Source organism: Sceloporus occidentalis, unplaced genomic scaffold (assembly GCF_023333645.1).
Source record: "Sceloporus occidentalis isolate IW3139 unplaced genomic scaffold, rSceOcc1.0.p SCAF_4, whole genome shotgun sequence".
NCBI classification, from domain to species: Eukaryota; Metazoa; Chordata; class Lepidosauria; order Squamata; family Phrynosomatidae; genus Sceloporus; species Sceloporus occidentalis.
This window is the reverse complement of record NW_028316984.1, coordinates 200,078,664-200,094,869: the sequence shown is the minus strand read 5'-3', so window position 1 is coordinate 200,094,869 and position 16,206 is coordinate 200,078,664. Positions and strand designations below refer to the sequence as shown.

General features: G+C 42.0%; 1 protein-coding gene across 1 annotated transcript in view; it reads left to right on the top strand.

The window, feature by feature from the left end:
- The window catches only part of TXNDC16 (thioredoxin domain containing 16), a 52,927-nt gene that overhangs the window by 1,810 nt on the left and 34,911 nt on the right, over positions 1 to 16,206 (top strand). The window contains exons 2-9 of the mRNA XM_089522889.1: positions 184 to 365; positions 4,970 to 5,183; positions 6,383 to 6,465; positions 7,247 to 7,323; positions 8,023 to 8,097; positions 9,122 to 9,243; positions 13,909 to 13,996; positions 15,521 to 15,677. Coding sequence (XP_089379015.1) covers positions 5,006 to 5,183; positions 6,383 to 6,465; positions 7,247 to 7,323; positions 8,023 to 8,097; positions 9,122 to 9,243; positions 13,909 to 13,996; positions 15,521 to 15,677 — 780 coding nt within the window. The 5' untranslated portion in view covers positions 184 to 365; positions 4,970 to 5,005. The remainder of the gene's footprint in view (positions 1 to 183; positions 366 to 4,969; positions 5,184 to 6,382; positions 6,466 to 7,246; positions 7,324 to 8,022; positions 8,098 to 9,121; positions 9,244 to 13,908; positions 13,997 to 15,520; positions 15,678 to 16,206) is intronic.

The following is a 16,206-nucleotide window of genomic DNA, read 5'->3' as shown; positions in this document are numbered from 1 at the left end:
TTTTATATTGTTTTTAGCGGATGTTTTTAACTATTTCATTGTAATTTGCTTGCTAGAATTTTTGTTTGTGAACCACCTTGGGAGAAAGGTAGCCTAGAAATCAATCCTACTGTATAATATATAAGGACTTCAGTGGCTGTTGTTGTGGAACAGAGCGCTGAGTTTGACGTTTGTGTTGGTAAGGTCTGGCAAAGGTGACACCATCGGAAATTGGTGCTGGAGGAACAGCTGGATTTGCGTTGCTCAGCAGTGAAAGAGTGCCATTCCCCAAATATTTGTCGGTGGCAAGTGGCTGAGGACCATCCCATCTGCTCTAGAAGAAGAGAGGGAACCCTCTGGAATACAGCAAACGGTGGAAGAAATCGGTGAGTCTCTGCTCTCACGTTGCTGCTTATTGTCATGCTACTGTGCATGGCATAGTGGTTTCAGCATTGGACTGTGGCGTTTATCACACAGGAGGCTAAGTGCCTAAACCCTGTGCAAAAAGCCAGATCATTTTCACACAATGTTGTGGGCAGTGAGCATTAATGTGAAAATAAACCGCATAGAGACAAACTGGCCCCTTTTTAACTAGACTGCAGTGTGTTTCCGACTTAGAGCTCTCTGACAGAGAAGGCTAAATAACAACACACCAAACTACAATTCCCAGACTTCCACAACATTGGGCCAGGGCAGTTAAAGCGATCTTAAACTGGATTACTTTTACTTTCCCGAAAGTAAAAAGCAGCCAACTTTGTCCACTTTCTGTTCTGTTCTTCTCCCCAAACTACAATTCCCAGGATTACATTGATGTTGCCATGGCAGTTAAAGTGGAATCATAGCACTATAGCTGTGTGATGCACAGGGATGAGAACCAGAAGTGAGATGTTGGAAGCCAGGACTTTAAATACTGTAGATAGAGAAAAATAGATAGAAAGAAAAAAAAGAGAGAAAGATCCAGAGCAAAAATGTAACAAACTGGAGAGATCAAAGTGAAGAATGTATATTTGACTCAGAAGTCAAGGATATAAAAAAATATCTGACTAAATCAAGTAAAAAGTGGAGATGTAACAGGAATGCAAATGAAAACTTGTAATATGTTTCCTTGTTATAAAAATAAAGCAAAAAGATAAAGCAAAGCACTGTTTTACACGGAAGGTCACCATTCTGGATTAGATGCACTTCTGTTCTGCATCTGAACGAGGGGCCTTTTCACACTGCAGAATTCGAATGCTATGGCTGCGTCGGCACTACAGAACTAATGCAGTTTGACACCGCTTTAACTGTCATGGCTCAATGCTGTAGGGCTCTGCTGCCTCACTAAACCACAAATCCCGGGATTTCATAGGATGAAGCCATGACACTTAAAGTGGTGTCAAACTGCCTTGATTCTCCAGTGTGGCTGCAGCCTGGTTTCCCATTAAAAGCCAGGATTGGATACTACAGAATTCTAGGATTTGTAGTGTGGTATAATTGCCAGCATGGTGCAGTGATTTGAGCATTGGACTGTGACTTGGGAGACCAGGGTTCGAATTCCGGTTCGGCCATGTAAACCCAGTGGGTGATCATGGGCAAGTAACACTCTCTCAGCCTTAGAAGATGGCAATGGCAAACAGAGGAAAACCCTGTGATAAGTTTGCCTTAGGGTCACCATGAGTCGGAAATGAGCTGAAGGCACACAAGAACAACAGCAACGAAGCACTAGTGCTTTCTGGTTGAGAATTCTCAATGCCCCTTCCTAAACTACAAATCCCCTGGCGGCTAAAGTGGAATCATAGCATTATAATTGTATAATGCAGATCCACTTTTGAGCCTCCTGGGACCTTCTACTTGCTGCTTTTAGGCAGAATCCACATTGGAGAAGCTTTGGTGCCACAATAAACGACCATTTCCAGAATTCCACAGCACTGCGCCATGCCAGTTAAAGTGGTGCCAAACTGGATTATTTCTCCAGTGTGGATGCAGCCTTAGTCTCTGCAACCTGTGAGAACTGGGAACTTGCTACCTTGGATCTCTGCATCCAGTAAATGCCAGATACTTACTATTACTGCATTCATTTCTGGAAGCAGAAACCTCGGTGCAGAAAGGACAGGTCATAGGTTTCCTCCCCTGGTTAATTTTTAGCATTGATTGTGGTTAGTGAAATTTTTTGGTGCTTTCCAGGTGTTAAAAAAATTGGCAAGTGGTGCCTTTGTGTCCAAAAAAGAGAAAACGATGAACCTTGCAAATAAACAACCCTCCTGCCAGTGTGAAGAAAACCTCAGGACTTGAATGGACGGATTGTTTGCAACCAGCAATCTTATCTACAGCTAAGTGTTTAAAGCTGGCTCTATTTCTCTGGCAAGGTGTTGAAAAGCGGCCAAGGATTCCCAGAGAGGCAGAACGTGTCAGAAATCTCTCCGTTTCTTTTTACAAGGGCTGAAACACGATCTGGAAAACTGGCAGAGAGGTAAATGTTCACAAGCCCAGGAGATTTGGCAGTTTTACCACCGATTTGCTGGCCAGGATGGAAACGTCTGCCAAAATGATCTCTCTTTAATATCTTTCATGCGCCACAATTACAGCGCTTTGATTTTCCACATCAACTGCTATGGTCACATCTTATGGAATCCTGGGATTTGTAGTTTAGTGAGATGCTTAGCCTTCTCTGCAGGAAGTGCTGGGTACCACAACAGACTACAAACACTAGGCTTCCATAGAATAGCTAAATATCTCACCAAACTACGAATCCTAGAATCCCATACCCTTGAGCCATGACAGTCCAAGTGGTGTGAAACTGCACTAATTCTTCAGTGAAGGTACAGCCTTTGTTGTGTATTCCTGAGTGGCAACTGACAAAATTAATTTCAACAGGGAGAAATGTAAGGTAGTGCACTTAGGCAGAAAAAAATGAAATGCATAGATATAGGATGGCTTGACTACATGTGAAAGGGATCTAGCAGTCCTAGTAGACCACAAGTTGAACATGAGTCAACAGTGTGATGCGGCATCTAAAAAGACCAATGTGATTCTAGGATGCATCAATAGAAGTATAGTGTCTAGATCAAGGGAAGTAATGGTGCGACTCTATTCTGCTTTGGTCAGGCCTCACTTGGAAAACTGTGTTCAGTTCTGGGCACCACAATTCAAAAAGTATGTAGAGAAGCTGGAGTGTGTGCAGAGGAAGGTTGGAATCAAGCTGCTGTTGGTGTTAAAGTAATTTCCAACATATGGCAACCCTAAGGCAACCTATTGCAGGGGTTTCTTGGCAAGGTTTGTTCAGAGGAGGTTTGCCTTTGCCTTCCTCTGAGGCTGAGAGAGAGTGACTTGCCCAAGGTCACCCAGTGGGTTTCTGTGGCTGAGCATGGATTCAAACTCAGGTCTTACAAAGGCCTGTTACAGACTGCCAAAATAAAGCTGCTTTGGGTCTCTTTGGAGGTATGCTATTTAAATGATGCATGGGTCCTAAGAATCCGGAAGCTGCACCAAAGCTACACTCCAGTGCTTAGGAAGGGAGTGTGGCTTTGGCGCGACCTCCGGACTCTTAGGACCCATGCGTCATTTATACAGCATACCTCCAAAGAGACCCGAAGCAGCTTTATTTTGGCAGTCTGTAACAGGCCAAAGATTAACACAACTGTACATATACACGGACATCACTAATAACATGCAGTAAATCCATTTTTAAAAAGTGAAAAGGTTTTTTGAAAAATTGGTAAAAAACACCTTTGCACTCAGTTCCAGAATGCCTGTTGAAATAGTGCAAAGATGTCACTATCTCAGCCACCCATGGAAAAAGCTTTCGTTTTTGTAGTGTTTTGGATTTATGAATTCTGTCTAAGGGAGATTCAGCCTGCAATGAGGAGGAGCACACAGCTAGGAAAGGCTGCAGCAGTTTGCTTTTGCCTGAGACAACTGGGGTCCAAAACACACTGTGGAAATAATCCAGTTTGAGACCGCTTTAACTGCCTGTCTCAATGGTAGGGAATTCTGGGAACTGTAGTTTTGTGAGACATTTAGCCTTCACTGTCAGAGAGCTCTGGTGCCACAATAAACTACCATTTCCAGGATTCCCTAGCACTAAACCAGGGCAGTTAAAGTGGTCTCAAACTGGATTATTTCTGCAGTGCGTTTTGGACTTGGACTCCTCTCCTTACCCCCATTCAGTTAGTGGAGTGCAACTGTAGTTTTGCACATTGAACTCGAGTTTGCAGCACTTAAAGTAAACTGGGGAGAAAAGGGAAAATTGGGAAGAGGAAAGAGAAACTGGAGGAGAGAAAAATATTTAAAATATTTTAAAAACAGCTGGAAAACTGGGACAGCAGAGGATTATCTGGATAGCAAGGACAACAAGACTATCCTTCCTAAGCTGGGACATTTGGAGGATATGTAATACTAATAGTAAGGGCATGGCACATTTCTGGCCCTATTTTCTGTCCCAGCCAAAACACAGATTTTAACTGCATCCATACTGAAGAAATAAAAATAATCCAGTTTGAGACCGCCTAAACTGCCTCGGCTCAGTGCTGGGAATGCAAGGAATTGTCGTTTATTGTGGCACCAGAAGGGACAATTTGATTATTTGCACTTTTGATCAATATGTTCTTCCTCCATTGCAACTCTGCTGGACATTAGCCATAGAGTTGTGTTGGAGAATCAAGAAATTCCTAGAGAAAACACTTCTCTAGGCATTTGTAGGTCCTCCAGGGTGATTCTATGATCAACGTCTGGCAGATGTTGACCGTAGAGTTGCACTGGAGGACTAGGAGATCCCTAGAGAGGTGTTTTCTTAATTAAAAATAATAGTGGTTTTTTAATTTATGGTTTTCCTGCGTTCACGGGGGTCCTTCACCCCTAACCCCAGCGAATGTGGAGGGATCACTGAACATGCAAATATTCTTAAATCTAAAAAACCCTGAAATCCCAAACACATCTGGTAAGGGAGACTCAACCTGTCCTTTCATATTTGTAAGGTGCTTTAAAAATAACAGTTACACCTTTTCTTTTAAAGGTTCTTCTGCAAGAAGAGAAAACAGGTGAAGAAGCCATGTCATCCCTGCCAGTGAATGGAAAAGCCCCTTCCTTGACCTTCCTCCTCCTCTGGGCTTCTTACATTTATGTGGCAAGTTGTATACAAGATGCTGCTGTACCAGAGCTAAGCCCCAGGGAGTATTTCAGCACCTTGCCAAGATCTAAAGCATCTTTGGTTTATTTTCGGGAGGAGGGTGAGTGCTTCTCGCTACCTGCCTTTTGATTGCCTTTGGTTAGGAGGATTCGTAGGCAATGCAAGGTGAAAGAAAGAAGCGAGCCAATACAATAGGGAGGGACAACAGAAGGAGAAAACGAAATGTTGCTGGAGCTTCAGTTATTTGACTGTAGTTCCCAGTTTTACTTTTTGATATCTATGGTTGCATCTGCACTGCAGAAATAATCTTGTTTGACACCACGTTAACTGACTTGGCTCAATGCTATGGAAGCCAGGGACTTGTAGTTTGGTGTGTTATTTAATCTTCTCTGCCAGAGAGCTCTAGGTCCAAAACACACTGCAGAAATAATCCAGTTCGAGACCACTTTAACTGCTCTGGCTGAAATGCTAGGGAATCCTGGGAGTTATAGTTTATTTGGCACCAGAGCTCTCTGACAGAGGAGGATAAATGTCTCACAAAACTACAGTTCCCAGGATTCCCTAGCATTGAGCCAGGGCAATTAAAGCAGTCTTGATTATTTCTGCAGTGTATTTTGGACCATGGTTTTAAAAACACACGAGCCATGAAAAAACAAAATGTAATTTAAAAGCTATAAGTGCTTAAAAACAGCATATACAGTATTTTAAAAAGTTGAAAATACTAAAACATTAAAGCAATAAAATACTAACAATAATAAAAATATAATAAAGCAACATTAATAACAATACAATAAAGTAATAACAATAAAACAGGCTACAGCTTGCCAATTCAATATGTGTTTGGCACTTTCCAAGTGAAAGGAATTGCGAAGTGCTGTGAAAGAATTGCAAAGTGCTATTGATGCAAAATGACGTGGTTTCGACTAATATTAAAGAGGCACTGTAAGATTTTAACATAAGTTGGGCTGCAGCAGCCAGCTTCTTCAGACACATCTGAAGACTGGCACAGATTGATTTCTTGCTTTTCTCCATGTGTTCTGGTCTGCTGCTTTTAACCATTTTGAGCATTTCAACTCTTCTTTGTCATTATCTTATGTGAAGCTTGAAGGCTTCTCAAAAAGTGAGCTGAAATCCCCAAAGCTTCTGCCAAGCAAAACTTGTTAGTTTTTAAGGTGCCACAAAATATTATATTTTTTAGTCACAGATTAATGCAGCTACCACTCAGGAAATTTCCAGGAAGCTTAAACAGTGGCTATAATTGTGACCGTAAGCCTGAAGAAGTGCTTGTTTGCATTCCAGCTTCTCCATCGGCTGAGGTGTTCTTGGAACAACTAGAAAAATCCATAGAGGCCCTCCAAGATTATGGAATTTCAGTCTTAAAGGTAAAAGTTTCCTGCTCTACCAACCAACAGCAATATTTCACCTTTGCAAACTCAAAAACATTTCAGGTTATATCATCAGTCAGCCAGGGAAGACAGAAATTGCAGTCCAGTGCATCCAGAAGATGTGGGAGGGAGAAGGCTGATATATGGTAATGAAACATGAGATATGATAAATGCACCCAAATATGGTGGTTTGGCTTTATTCATCCCATATAATCTGCATCCAAATGGAGAGCAGAGCAAAAATAAAGCTAAATCAAAATGAGTATGGTCTGTGGAGGAGGGAAGTGAGAGAATGAACATTGCCCAGTTTTCAATTCTTGTTTTACAACAGTGCATTTGAAACTCAACAAAACTGTGTAGCCTTAGCTATGGACTGTACCAACAGCAATGGCATTTACATTTATATACTACTTAATATTGAACTCGGCAATCTGCAGTTTATAATTTGTAAACCAATTGCCCCCAGAAAGCTGAGTACTCATTTTACTGACCTAAGAAAGGATGGAAGGCTGAGTCAACCTTGGAGCCCTGGGATCGAACTCACAATGTTGTGGCTGAAGTATTATTATTATTATTATTATTATTATTATTAATATCCCACCACTCCCTATGGATCGAGCCGGGTTACAGTAAAAAGAAATAAAAACACATAGCAGAACATAATCAAAATTGCATAACCCAACCCTCCACCAACATCAAAATAAAACAATCAAATTACCAAGTCTTCAGATATATTCTCTCAGGAAGGATATTGAGATATCTGTCTTCTTTCTCACAGGTGAACTGCCATAAAGAAGGAGAAGGATTAGGTTACTGTAGAGAGGACAGTTCCTTGGGCAAAGCATACCTGTTCAGGTAAGTAGTTCATCTGATTGCAAATTTATTAGTTACTGAAAACATTCTCTGCTTATAAGGAAGAGGAATTGAGATTGGATTGTCAAAAGAGTTGATGTATCAATTAAGGGGGAAGCAGGTGGAGAAAGGCTTTGATTTTGGGGTAATTCATCTGAAACTTCATGAACTTCTGCGTCAGTTTTATATGCTAGAAGTATTATGAGAACTTCTGAATATCACTGATCTGTCTAAAGACTGCTTTTTCTCCCATAGCCCTTCAAAATTTCTGTAGTCAGGAGAAAATCAGTGATCTCTTGAAACTCTTTCTTCTTTTGTTGTTTTGTAGTATACCTTCAAGTCATTTCTCACTTATGGCAATCATAAAGCAACCCTACCTTGGGTTTTTCCGGCAAGATTTGTTCAGAGGGGGTTTGCTATTGCCATCCTCTGCAGCTGAGAGAATGTGCCTTGCCTAAGGTCACCCAGTGGGTTTACATGGCTAAACTGGGATTTGAACCCTGGTCTCCAGAGTTGTAGCCTAACGCTCAAAGCACTCACTGCCAAAAAACATGGGTCTGCATGTCCTCTCGGTGAACAGGAAGATTCATGACTGCTTTTTGCTATGTCTTATCAGAAGGTATCAGCTCCATTTTACCTTCTGTCAGTTTCCTGCATTGTCAGGAGGCTGGACTGCTCTATGATTTTGTGATTCCTCCTCAGGGGCCATGTGCTGCTTCGTGAACTTCCTACTGATGCCTTGTTCAGTGTGGATGCTATTGTTGCAAATGTCCTCTTGTGAGTATTATGCCATCTCTTCATTTGCTCTGATGGTATTTTTTTCCTGATCAGATAGTCGCTTTCCATTTTGTGCAGGGCTTATGGAGCATGCCAAGATGTCAGGAATGAAGACAGGGACCCAGAAAAGGAAAAGCAACTAGAGTTTGCAGCACTGAGCAGAATAACCAAGATGTTTTCGTGGGGGGTTTAGGCTGGGCCTTATGTGGAAGTCTACAAGCATTTGGAGTGTCATTTTAATTAATTTCCACAGTTTTTATCTCATTTTTCCTTCTAAAATGGAGTTCAAAGCAGCAAATGATAAGCCCAGGACAGATGTTGGGTTGAATATAGCTTTCAAACAGATTTAGAGTGGGTTCTCATTCTTTCTCTTGAATGAGCCTGTGAAATCAGTGGGACTTGGCCTAAATACAGTTACGGTTGCTAGAGTCAACCCGTTGAATCAGTGGAACTTAGATCAGCACTGACATTACAAGTTACAAGACGGGGAATAAGCAATTCAATTAATAAACAGAATACAGATTCAGTGTGAATTTGAAGGCTTTCATGGCCGGCATCCATCAATTTTTGTGGGTTTTTCAGGTTATGTGGCCATGTTCTATAAGGGTTTGTTCCTGACATTTCACCAGCATCTGTGGCTGACATCTTCAGAGAATGCTGGCATGGAAGTGAGTTGTGTGTGTGTGTACACATACACACTGTGTGACCCTGGGTTGGGAGGAGTGATTTCCATGTTAATCTGTGTATTGTTCTGATGTTGAATGGCAAAGCCTCAAACTGGGAGGAGATGCACAGAGCATTTGTGTCTGAAAAACCCACAAAAAACTAAGAATGCAGATTCATTTTCCTAATCCCAGAATTGTTCTAGCATTGCAGAGCCACTTTAGAAATGAGTACAAAGGGCAGATTCAGGAGTTGAATAGCAGATGACTTTTGTTCCCTTTTATCCGAAATGCAAATGTTTGTAGCTTCTGACGGGTTACAGAAGTTACGATTTCACTCACCACCTGGATTTTCCTTCTAGTGCCCTTCTCTTCAATGAAGTGAAGTATCTGAGGACACTGAAAGACCTCCAGAATCTGGAAGATTCCCTAAAGGGCCAGTCAGATCTCGCTTTTGCTTACGTCCAAGCTATTGGGACTGCAGGTATAAATTAAGTTTTTGAATGACACAACCAGGCATTGCTTCCTGTGTGACACGATATAGAGGTGGGTCTTGAGTTACATCAGAGTTGCATTTCTAGATTCACAGTGTAAATAGAATCATAGAGTTGGAAGAGACCACAAGGACCATCCAGTCCAACCCTCTGCCATGCAGGAACTCTCAGTCAAAGCATCCCCGACAGATGGCCATCCAGTCTCTGTTTAACGGCCTCCAAGGAGAGAGACTCCATCACTCTCTGAGGAAGTGTGTTTGATGTAAATGGAGGGAGCTAGTTTCATAGGGAATTGTTGGAAACCAGGGAATGTATGCCTGTGGAACTGATCAAGCTACAAACTTATCAGTTTTAACTTAACCCACCACCAATTTTGCAGAGGGTTAGAGAATATAACTCCATAGATTACTTTTTCCAGGCTAAAGAAATGTGCAGATGGTCTTCAGCGGGAACAGCAATTGCTGATCCAAAGGAGGATGGACTGTGGTGAGCTAGTTTGCTATGAGACAACAGTGTCTCTTCAGAGGAGCACACAGAGAGAAACTAGTATGAACTGTGTTCTGCTGCATTGCCTTCCCCAGCAGGTTTCCCAGGTGGAGAAAACATATCAGGAGAGAGGAAAACAGTACATTTCCTTCTCGGTCCTCTCCAACTGGCTTGCCAGGTGAAGAGAACAGATCCTAGTTGTTCACCCCTTACCTAAGTGAGCACAGGAAAACTGTGTTAACCACTGCAAAACTCTCCTAAGATTCCAGTTTCTTCCTCCTCCTCATGCTTCCTTAATATAGCTGTGTCACCCCAGTGTGGTAACTCATGCTGTCACCCCCATATTGCTTGCACACACATACCCTTCTAGCTGTCTTGCTTTGCCCGGCAACCCCTTGCAGGTCTAATAATAATAATAATAATAATAATAATAACAACAACAACAACAACAACAACAAATAAAACTTTTATTTATATCCTGCAATCAAAGCGACTTACAGTATAAAAACAGGTCTGGTGGAGAAAAAGGAGGTGATGGTTGTACAGCTGAAGCCACATACACCTTTCCTTTTGCAGAATGGGAGGAGTCCATGGCCACCACTGTCGGTGCCTCTACCAGTACCTCCCTTTCCAGGCTTGACCAAAACCCCTGCCAGACCTAGAAGCAGGCTTTGGGCATCAGCAGCACCCAACCTGTGACCACAGTCAATGAATGGCAGAAGCACCCTGGCTAGCAGAGGGGGCAGCTGGGGGTCTTGGGGTGGACAGTGAGCAACTGCCCCACAAACTCTGAGGTGTCACCCAGTGTGGTCTGAACCTCCCGCACTCCCTTAAGTGATGCCCCTGATGCCTCTCCTTTTAAGCAGTTAAAGAAAGGTATCCCTTCCTCCATATTAGAGCATTGCTAGTTTCTTCTTCCCCCGCTCTGCACCTCTTGAACAGGCAAAGGAAACCCTTTCCTTCCAGCAATGCCAAGACTGCACTAGTTTGTCCCTTTCTCCACTCACCAATCTAGGTAGATGAAAGGAACCAGTCATCTTTTCTTTTCATTCAAAAGTCTGTGCCAATACTCCAAACAGCCTATCTTACCTCATTCTCCTTGTTCTCTTACCTGTACCTCTTTCTTCTCTTGGCTGATTCAATTGCACAGGTACATCAGGAGATGGATGCATCCTGGGGGAGACTTTCATACACACACACACACACACACACACAGGGAGAGCGAGAGATTGTAAGTTTTAAATGTTGTTAAACTGAGGCAATACCAATTGGGACTCAGCTGTGTTACCTCAGAATTCTTAGAAAGGGCTGTTTTTGCATTGGAATCTGTAGCATATAAAGGCAGTGGGGGCTTCTTAGAACTTGTCATACAACATTTTTTTGCAAGCTTTGCTGAGACTGAAGAGAATTTCCCCCCAAAAGTATCCTTAAAATCTAATGTTTCTTGGTTTTAAAATGCAGTTCCCTGCACTCAGATATTTGGAAAAGAATGACAGTTTTAAAGAGAAATGTATTGAAATGTGGTTTTGTTTCCATAAAGAAGAGGGAACAGCTTTGCTAGCATAGATCTAGTTCATATTCCAAGGAGTGTATAATGTTTAATGGTGTGCTCTGCTGTGTTTATATTCTGCCTTGTTTTTAACAGATGTGCTATTTTCATGCTGAGACTTTATTATTTTTAGTGCTGTTTTATAACTTTATCTTTCGTATTGGATTGGCTTATTTTTCCATAAACAATTGGAGCATGGTGTAATATTATATTATATTGTAGTACACATATGTATGCTTGTGTATAATGTATATCACGTTGCTCCAAACCCATGCCAATAATTATTTCTAACCAGTGCTGGTGCTAGGCTATTTTATCATAAAAGACTAGATTTGGAAGAGACTCCAAGGGCCATGCAGTCTGCCATGCAAGAACACAGAATCAAAGCTGGATGACAGATGGCATCCAGCATCTGCTTACCGTATATACTCGTGAATAAGTCATCCTCATGTGTGAGTCGAGGGAAGGTTTTCGGGCCAAAATCATGGATTTTGATATGACCCATGGAGAAGTCAAGGGTAAACCTTAAGGTCATGTAACAAAGGATCTAAAGGACAAAACAACAGGAAAACACTACTTCTTTCCCTACCGCTCCTTCTCTGGACCTCTCCCAACCACCTAACACCACTTCCTTGGTGCTACAGGAGAAGGTTTTAATATCAGATTGAGAAGAGAAGGCAATGGACAGAAATGAAGTGTTTGGAGGACAGGAGAAGTCCAGAGGAGAAGAATGGGTGGGTGGGTGGGTTCAACATCAGATTGAAAAGGAATCACTTCTTTCACACACACATGTGCACACACACGCACACGTACTCTCTGCCTCCACAGCTCTTTCATAGAATCATAGAATTGGAAGAGACCACAAGGGCCATCCAGTCCAACCCCCTGACATGCAGGAACTCTCAATGAAAGCATACCCGACAGATGGCCATCCAGATCACTGCTGAGCCAAGGAGAGTGGGGCATCAGGGCAGTGCTTCTTTTAGTGCTTCTTTCTGAGCTGTATTACTGCATTGGCCTACATATAAGTCAACACAGGATTTTGAGGTCAATTTTTGGGCATAATTTTTTTGATTTACAGTGGAGTATATTTGTAAAACCTCCAAAGAAGGAGTCTCCACTGCAGTCCCAGGCAGCATCTTCCACTATCAAACAGCTCTTACCATCACAAAGTTCGTCTTAATATTTAGGTGGAATCTCTTTTCCTTAGCTTGAATCCATTGCTCCATGCCCTAGTCACTAGAGCAGCTGAAAACAAGCGTACTCTATCCTCTGGATGCAGATTTCTACATTGGACAAAAATGCCCAGCTTCTTCTGTAGGAAAACTTAGGCCCAGTACAGACTGCCAAAATAAAGCTGCTTCGGGTCTCTTTGGAGGTATGCTGATGATGCATGCATCCTAAGAATCTGGAAGCTGCACCAAAGCTGCACTCCAGTGCTTAGGAATGGAGTATGGCTTTGGCGCGACCTCCAGACTCTTACGACCCAGGCATCATTTAAATAGCATACCTCCAAAGAGACCCGAAGCAGCTTTATTTTGGCAGTCTGTAACAGGCCTTAGGCTTGTGTAAGATGTCAACAGGATTCATATCTCTATGTTAGTACCAGTATACCTGTAATTTTCATCTGAGCAAGAACATGATAGAGTTGAAATAAAGTGGAGAAAATGGTACTGATAGGAGCAGTAGAAGTGGCAGGGCTACCACAAAATGATGTTTGCTCAGCTTTAGAATATTCTGACTATTCTTTATCAGTATAAGAATACTAAGGTTGTACATTATAGTTGGAAGACCACAAAGGCCATGCAGGAATACACAATTAATACTTGTGTGGGAAAGGGGATTTCAACAGGTGTTGCTTGTTATTTGGGTGTGTAACAAGCAGCACCTGCTGAAATTCTCTCTTCTCCACAACCATTAAAGGTACAGGAGCCTGCTTTAGTTTTTAGTTTGGTAACCCTCCAGTCCATCTACCTTGGTCCAGGCCTCGGAGGTAGAGAGGAACTGCTAGACCTCATCCCCTTTCCCTCCACCACTGCCTTCTCCTTTTGTGTCATGTCTTTTTAGAATGTAAGCCCGAGGGCAGGGAACCGTCTAATTAAAAAGATTGTATGTACAGCGCTGTGTAAATTTACAGTGCTTCATAAATAAAGGTTAATAATAATAATAATAATAATAATAATAATAATAATAACCCAAAGACAGATCCATAATTGCTGAGTTCAGAGGCAACTACTCAAAATAACCTCAGTTGCTGGTAAACAACCTCTTTTAATAATGACTTGCCAAATTCCCACTGATTCAGTGAATGTACTCTAAAAGGGACTTGCAATTAAAATAATAATAATAATAATAATAATAATAATAATAATAATTTTATTTCTATCCCGCTTTTTGCCAGGCAATCAAAGCGGCATACAACAAGCTAAAATACATCCATATATACATAGTAACCCTCCACCCTTAAAACAATTTGCATCTAGGCCCTGCATTGTATTTTTCAGCCTGAGCAGACTTTTTAGCATCAAGATTGGTTTGGTACAAAAGAAGGAAAGAGGAGATGGAGGAAGAGGAAGTCTAGTATTCCAGATTAAATTGCAAAGTAAACTTCTCTTTCCAGAGCACAGAGTGGTGATGGAGGCGGCTTTTGTCTATGGTTCCGTTAAGTTTGCCTTAACCACGGAAGTGACTCTTCTGAGGAGCATTCGGTATGTATTTAGCAGACAGGGCCCCGCAGACACAAACACTACATGCACAAAACCCTTCACCACCCTCAAATCCTAAAATGCTCCAATTTAGGTTTGCAATTAACCACATGCCTGGTTGTCTCCAGTGATCTGAAATTGTTTCTAGAAGATCAGAGGAATTTCTATTTTATATTCAAATCTTAAAAGACTTCCTCACTGGTTTTCCACACTACTGAAAAAAGCAGTTTGACACACCTTAACATGTCATGGCTCCATCTTGTGGAATTCTGGGATTTGTAGTTTGGTGGGGTATTCAGCCTGGTCTGTTCGAGAACTCTGGTGCCTCACCAAACTACAAATCCGGGGATGCTCGAGAGGATAGAGTCATAGCAGTTAAAGTCGTGTCAAACTGCTTTATTTCTGCAGTGTGGATAAACCCTCGGGCTAATTGGGAGACATACCCACTTTGAAAATCTTCATCATGGTCCTTCTCTCTTTCTTCTGGTTCAAGAGCCTCTTAAGTCTAGGAGGGAGGTTCACAAAACAGTTTAGTATTGCAACAAGAAAGTACAGCACATTTCTCTTGACAAAGGCTATATATATATATATATATATATATATATATATATCTTGACAAACATATATATATGGTCAGATATCTAAAATGATAGTGTAAAAACCTGGAAAGGTTACCCTTTTTTGGAAAATCAACTTTTCCAAGCCAGTGTGGGAGACTGGATTGAATGTTGGACTAGGACTCCAGGAGACCAAGGTTGGAAATCCACTGGGTGACCTTGGGCAAGCCACACTTTCTCTCACTTCAGAGGAAAGCAGTGACAAATCCCCTCTGAATAAATCTTAAAGAGGGGGGCTAAGGCAAATCCCCTCTGGACAAATCTTGCCAAGAAAACCCTATGGTAGATTCTCCTTAGGGTCACTGTAAGTTGGAAACAATTTGTAGACAGAAAACAACAACAAGGCTTTCCCATGTTCTCATGTAACTAGGCAGTAAATTACACACATACATAGAAATACAATTTGCCTTCCACATATGTGATTTTGACTTTGCAGATTTGATTATTCGCAGATTTGATTAATATGTTATCTCTAGGAATCCCTAGGTCCTTCAGCCCTACTCTGCTAGATGTTGAGCATAGAGTCACACAGGAGGACCTAGAGATTCCTAGAGAAAACACTTGTCTAGACATTTGTATGTCCTCCAGTGTAATTCTGTGGTCAACCTCTACCGATGTCGACTGTAAGACCTAGAGCTTCCTGGAGAGGTGTTCTCTCAGATGAAAAAAAAGTGTTTTTTGATTTGCAGTTTTGTTTCTGGTTTTTCACCTACCCCAGTGAAGGTTGAAGTCCCAGTGGTGTGTGTATGAATGAGAGGCCTGTGTTCTGGTACACACTGTCCCAGATCTAAAGACTTTTTTCCTAAATAAGAGACATAAAGTATCCACATTCTAAATTGCAATGACAGTCCAACTGCACCAGAGCTTAACTCAAGTCCTGTACTCAACCTCTTGTACATTCCTCCTATAGCAGTGAAGAACCTGACATCCCATCTTCGCAGCTCTTTTTCAGCCACTGTAAGGTGAACGCAGATCCATCCCAGCCATGCCAAAGAACCCGGATGGAGCAGCTGCTTACCACGCTGAACGTCCATAAGTTCTTGAAGCTGATGGGAGAACCCCTTATGGTATGGTGGACCATGGCTGTGACTTCTTCCCTCTGAATGAATGAATGAAGGTTTATTTATATACCGCCGTTCCAATGATCACGGCGGTTAACAATAATAACAGAAACAATAACAATACATTATATAACATAGGAACCCCCTCTGTCTCCCTTCTCCCTCGCCCTCCTTTGTTCTATTTGTAACAGTGGTGGCTGGTGACATCTATCTGTTAGCACACCCTGAATCCCTACATTGTGTATGGGGCTCTTCATATTTTCATATATTCCATGTCTAGCCAAGTTTTAAGAGGTCACAATGACCTTTGAAACACTGGGAGATTTCCCATGGGAAAGGAATGTGGCCCCAAAGACACGGAGAACCTAGGTAGTATCAAGAAAAGGGTTAAATGGGTTTGCTGATCACTCCTTCCTCCCCCAGGCTCTCTGCCTATCGTCTTACACCAAGAGACAAAGAAGGTTTCATTGCACCAAGACTAGTAAGCCAGTTTTCCTACCTACCCTCAGCTTACTTCCCTGTCCAGCTGTCCTGG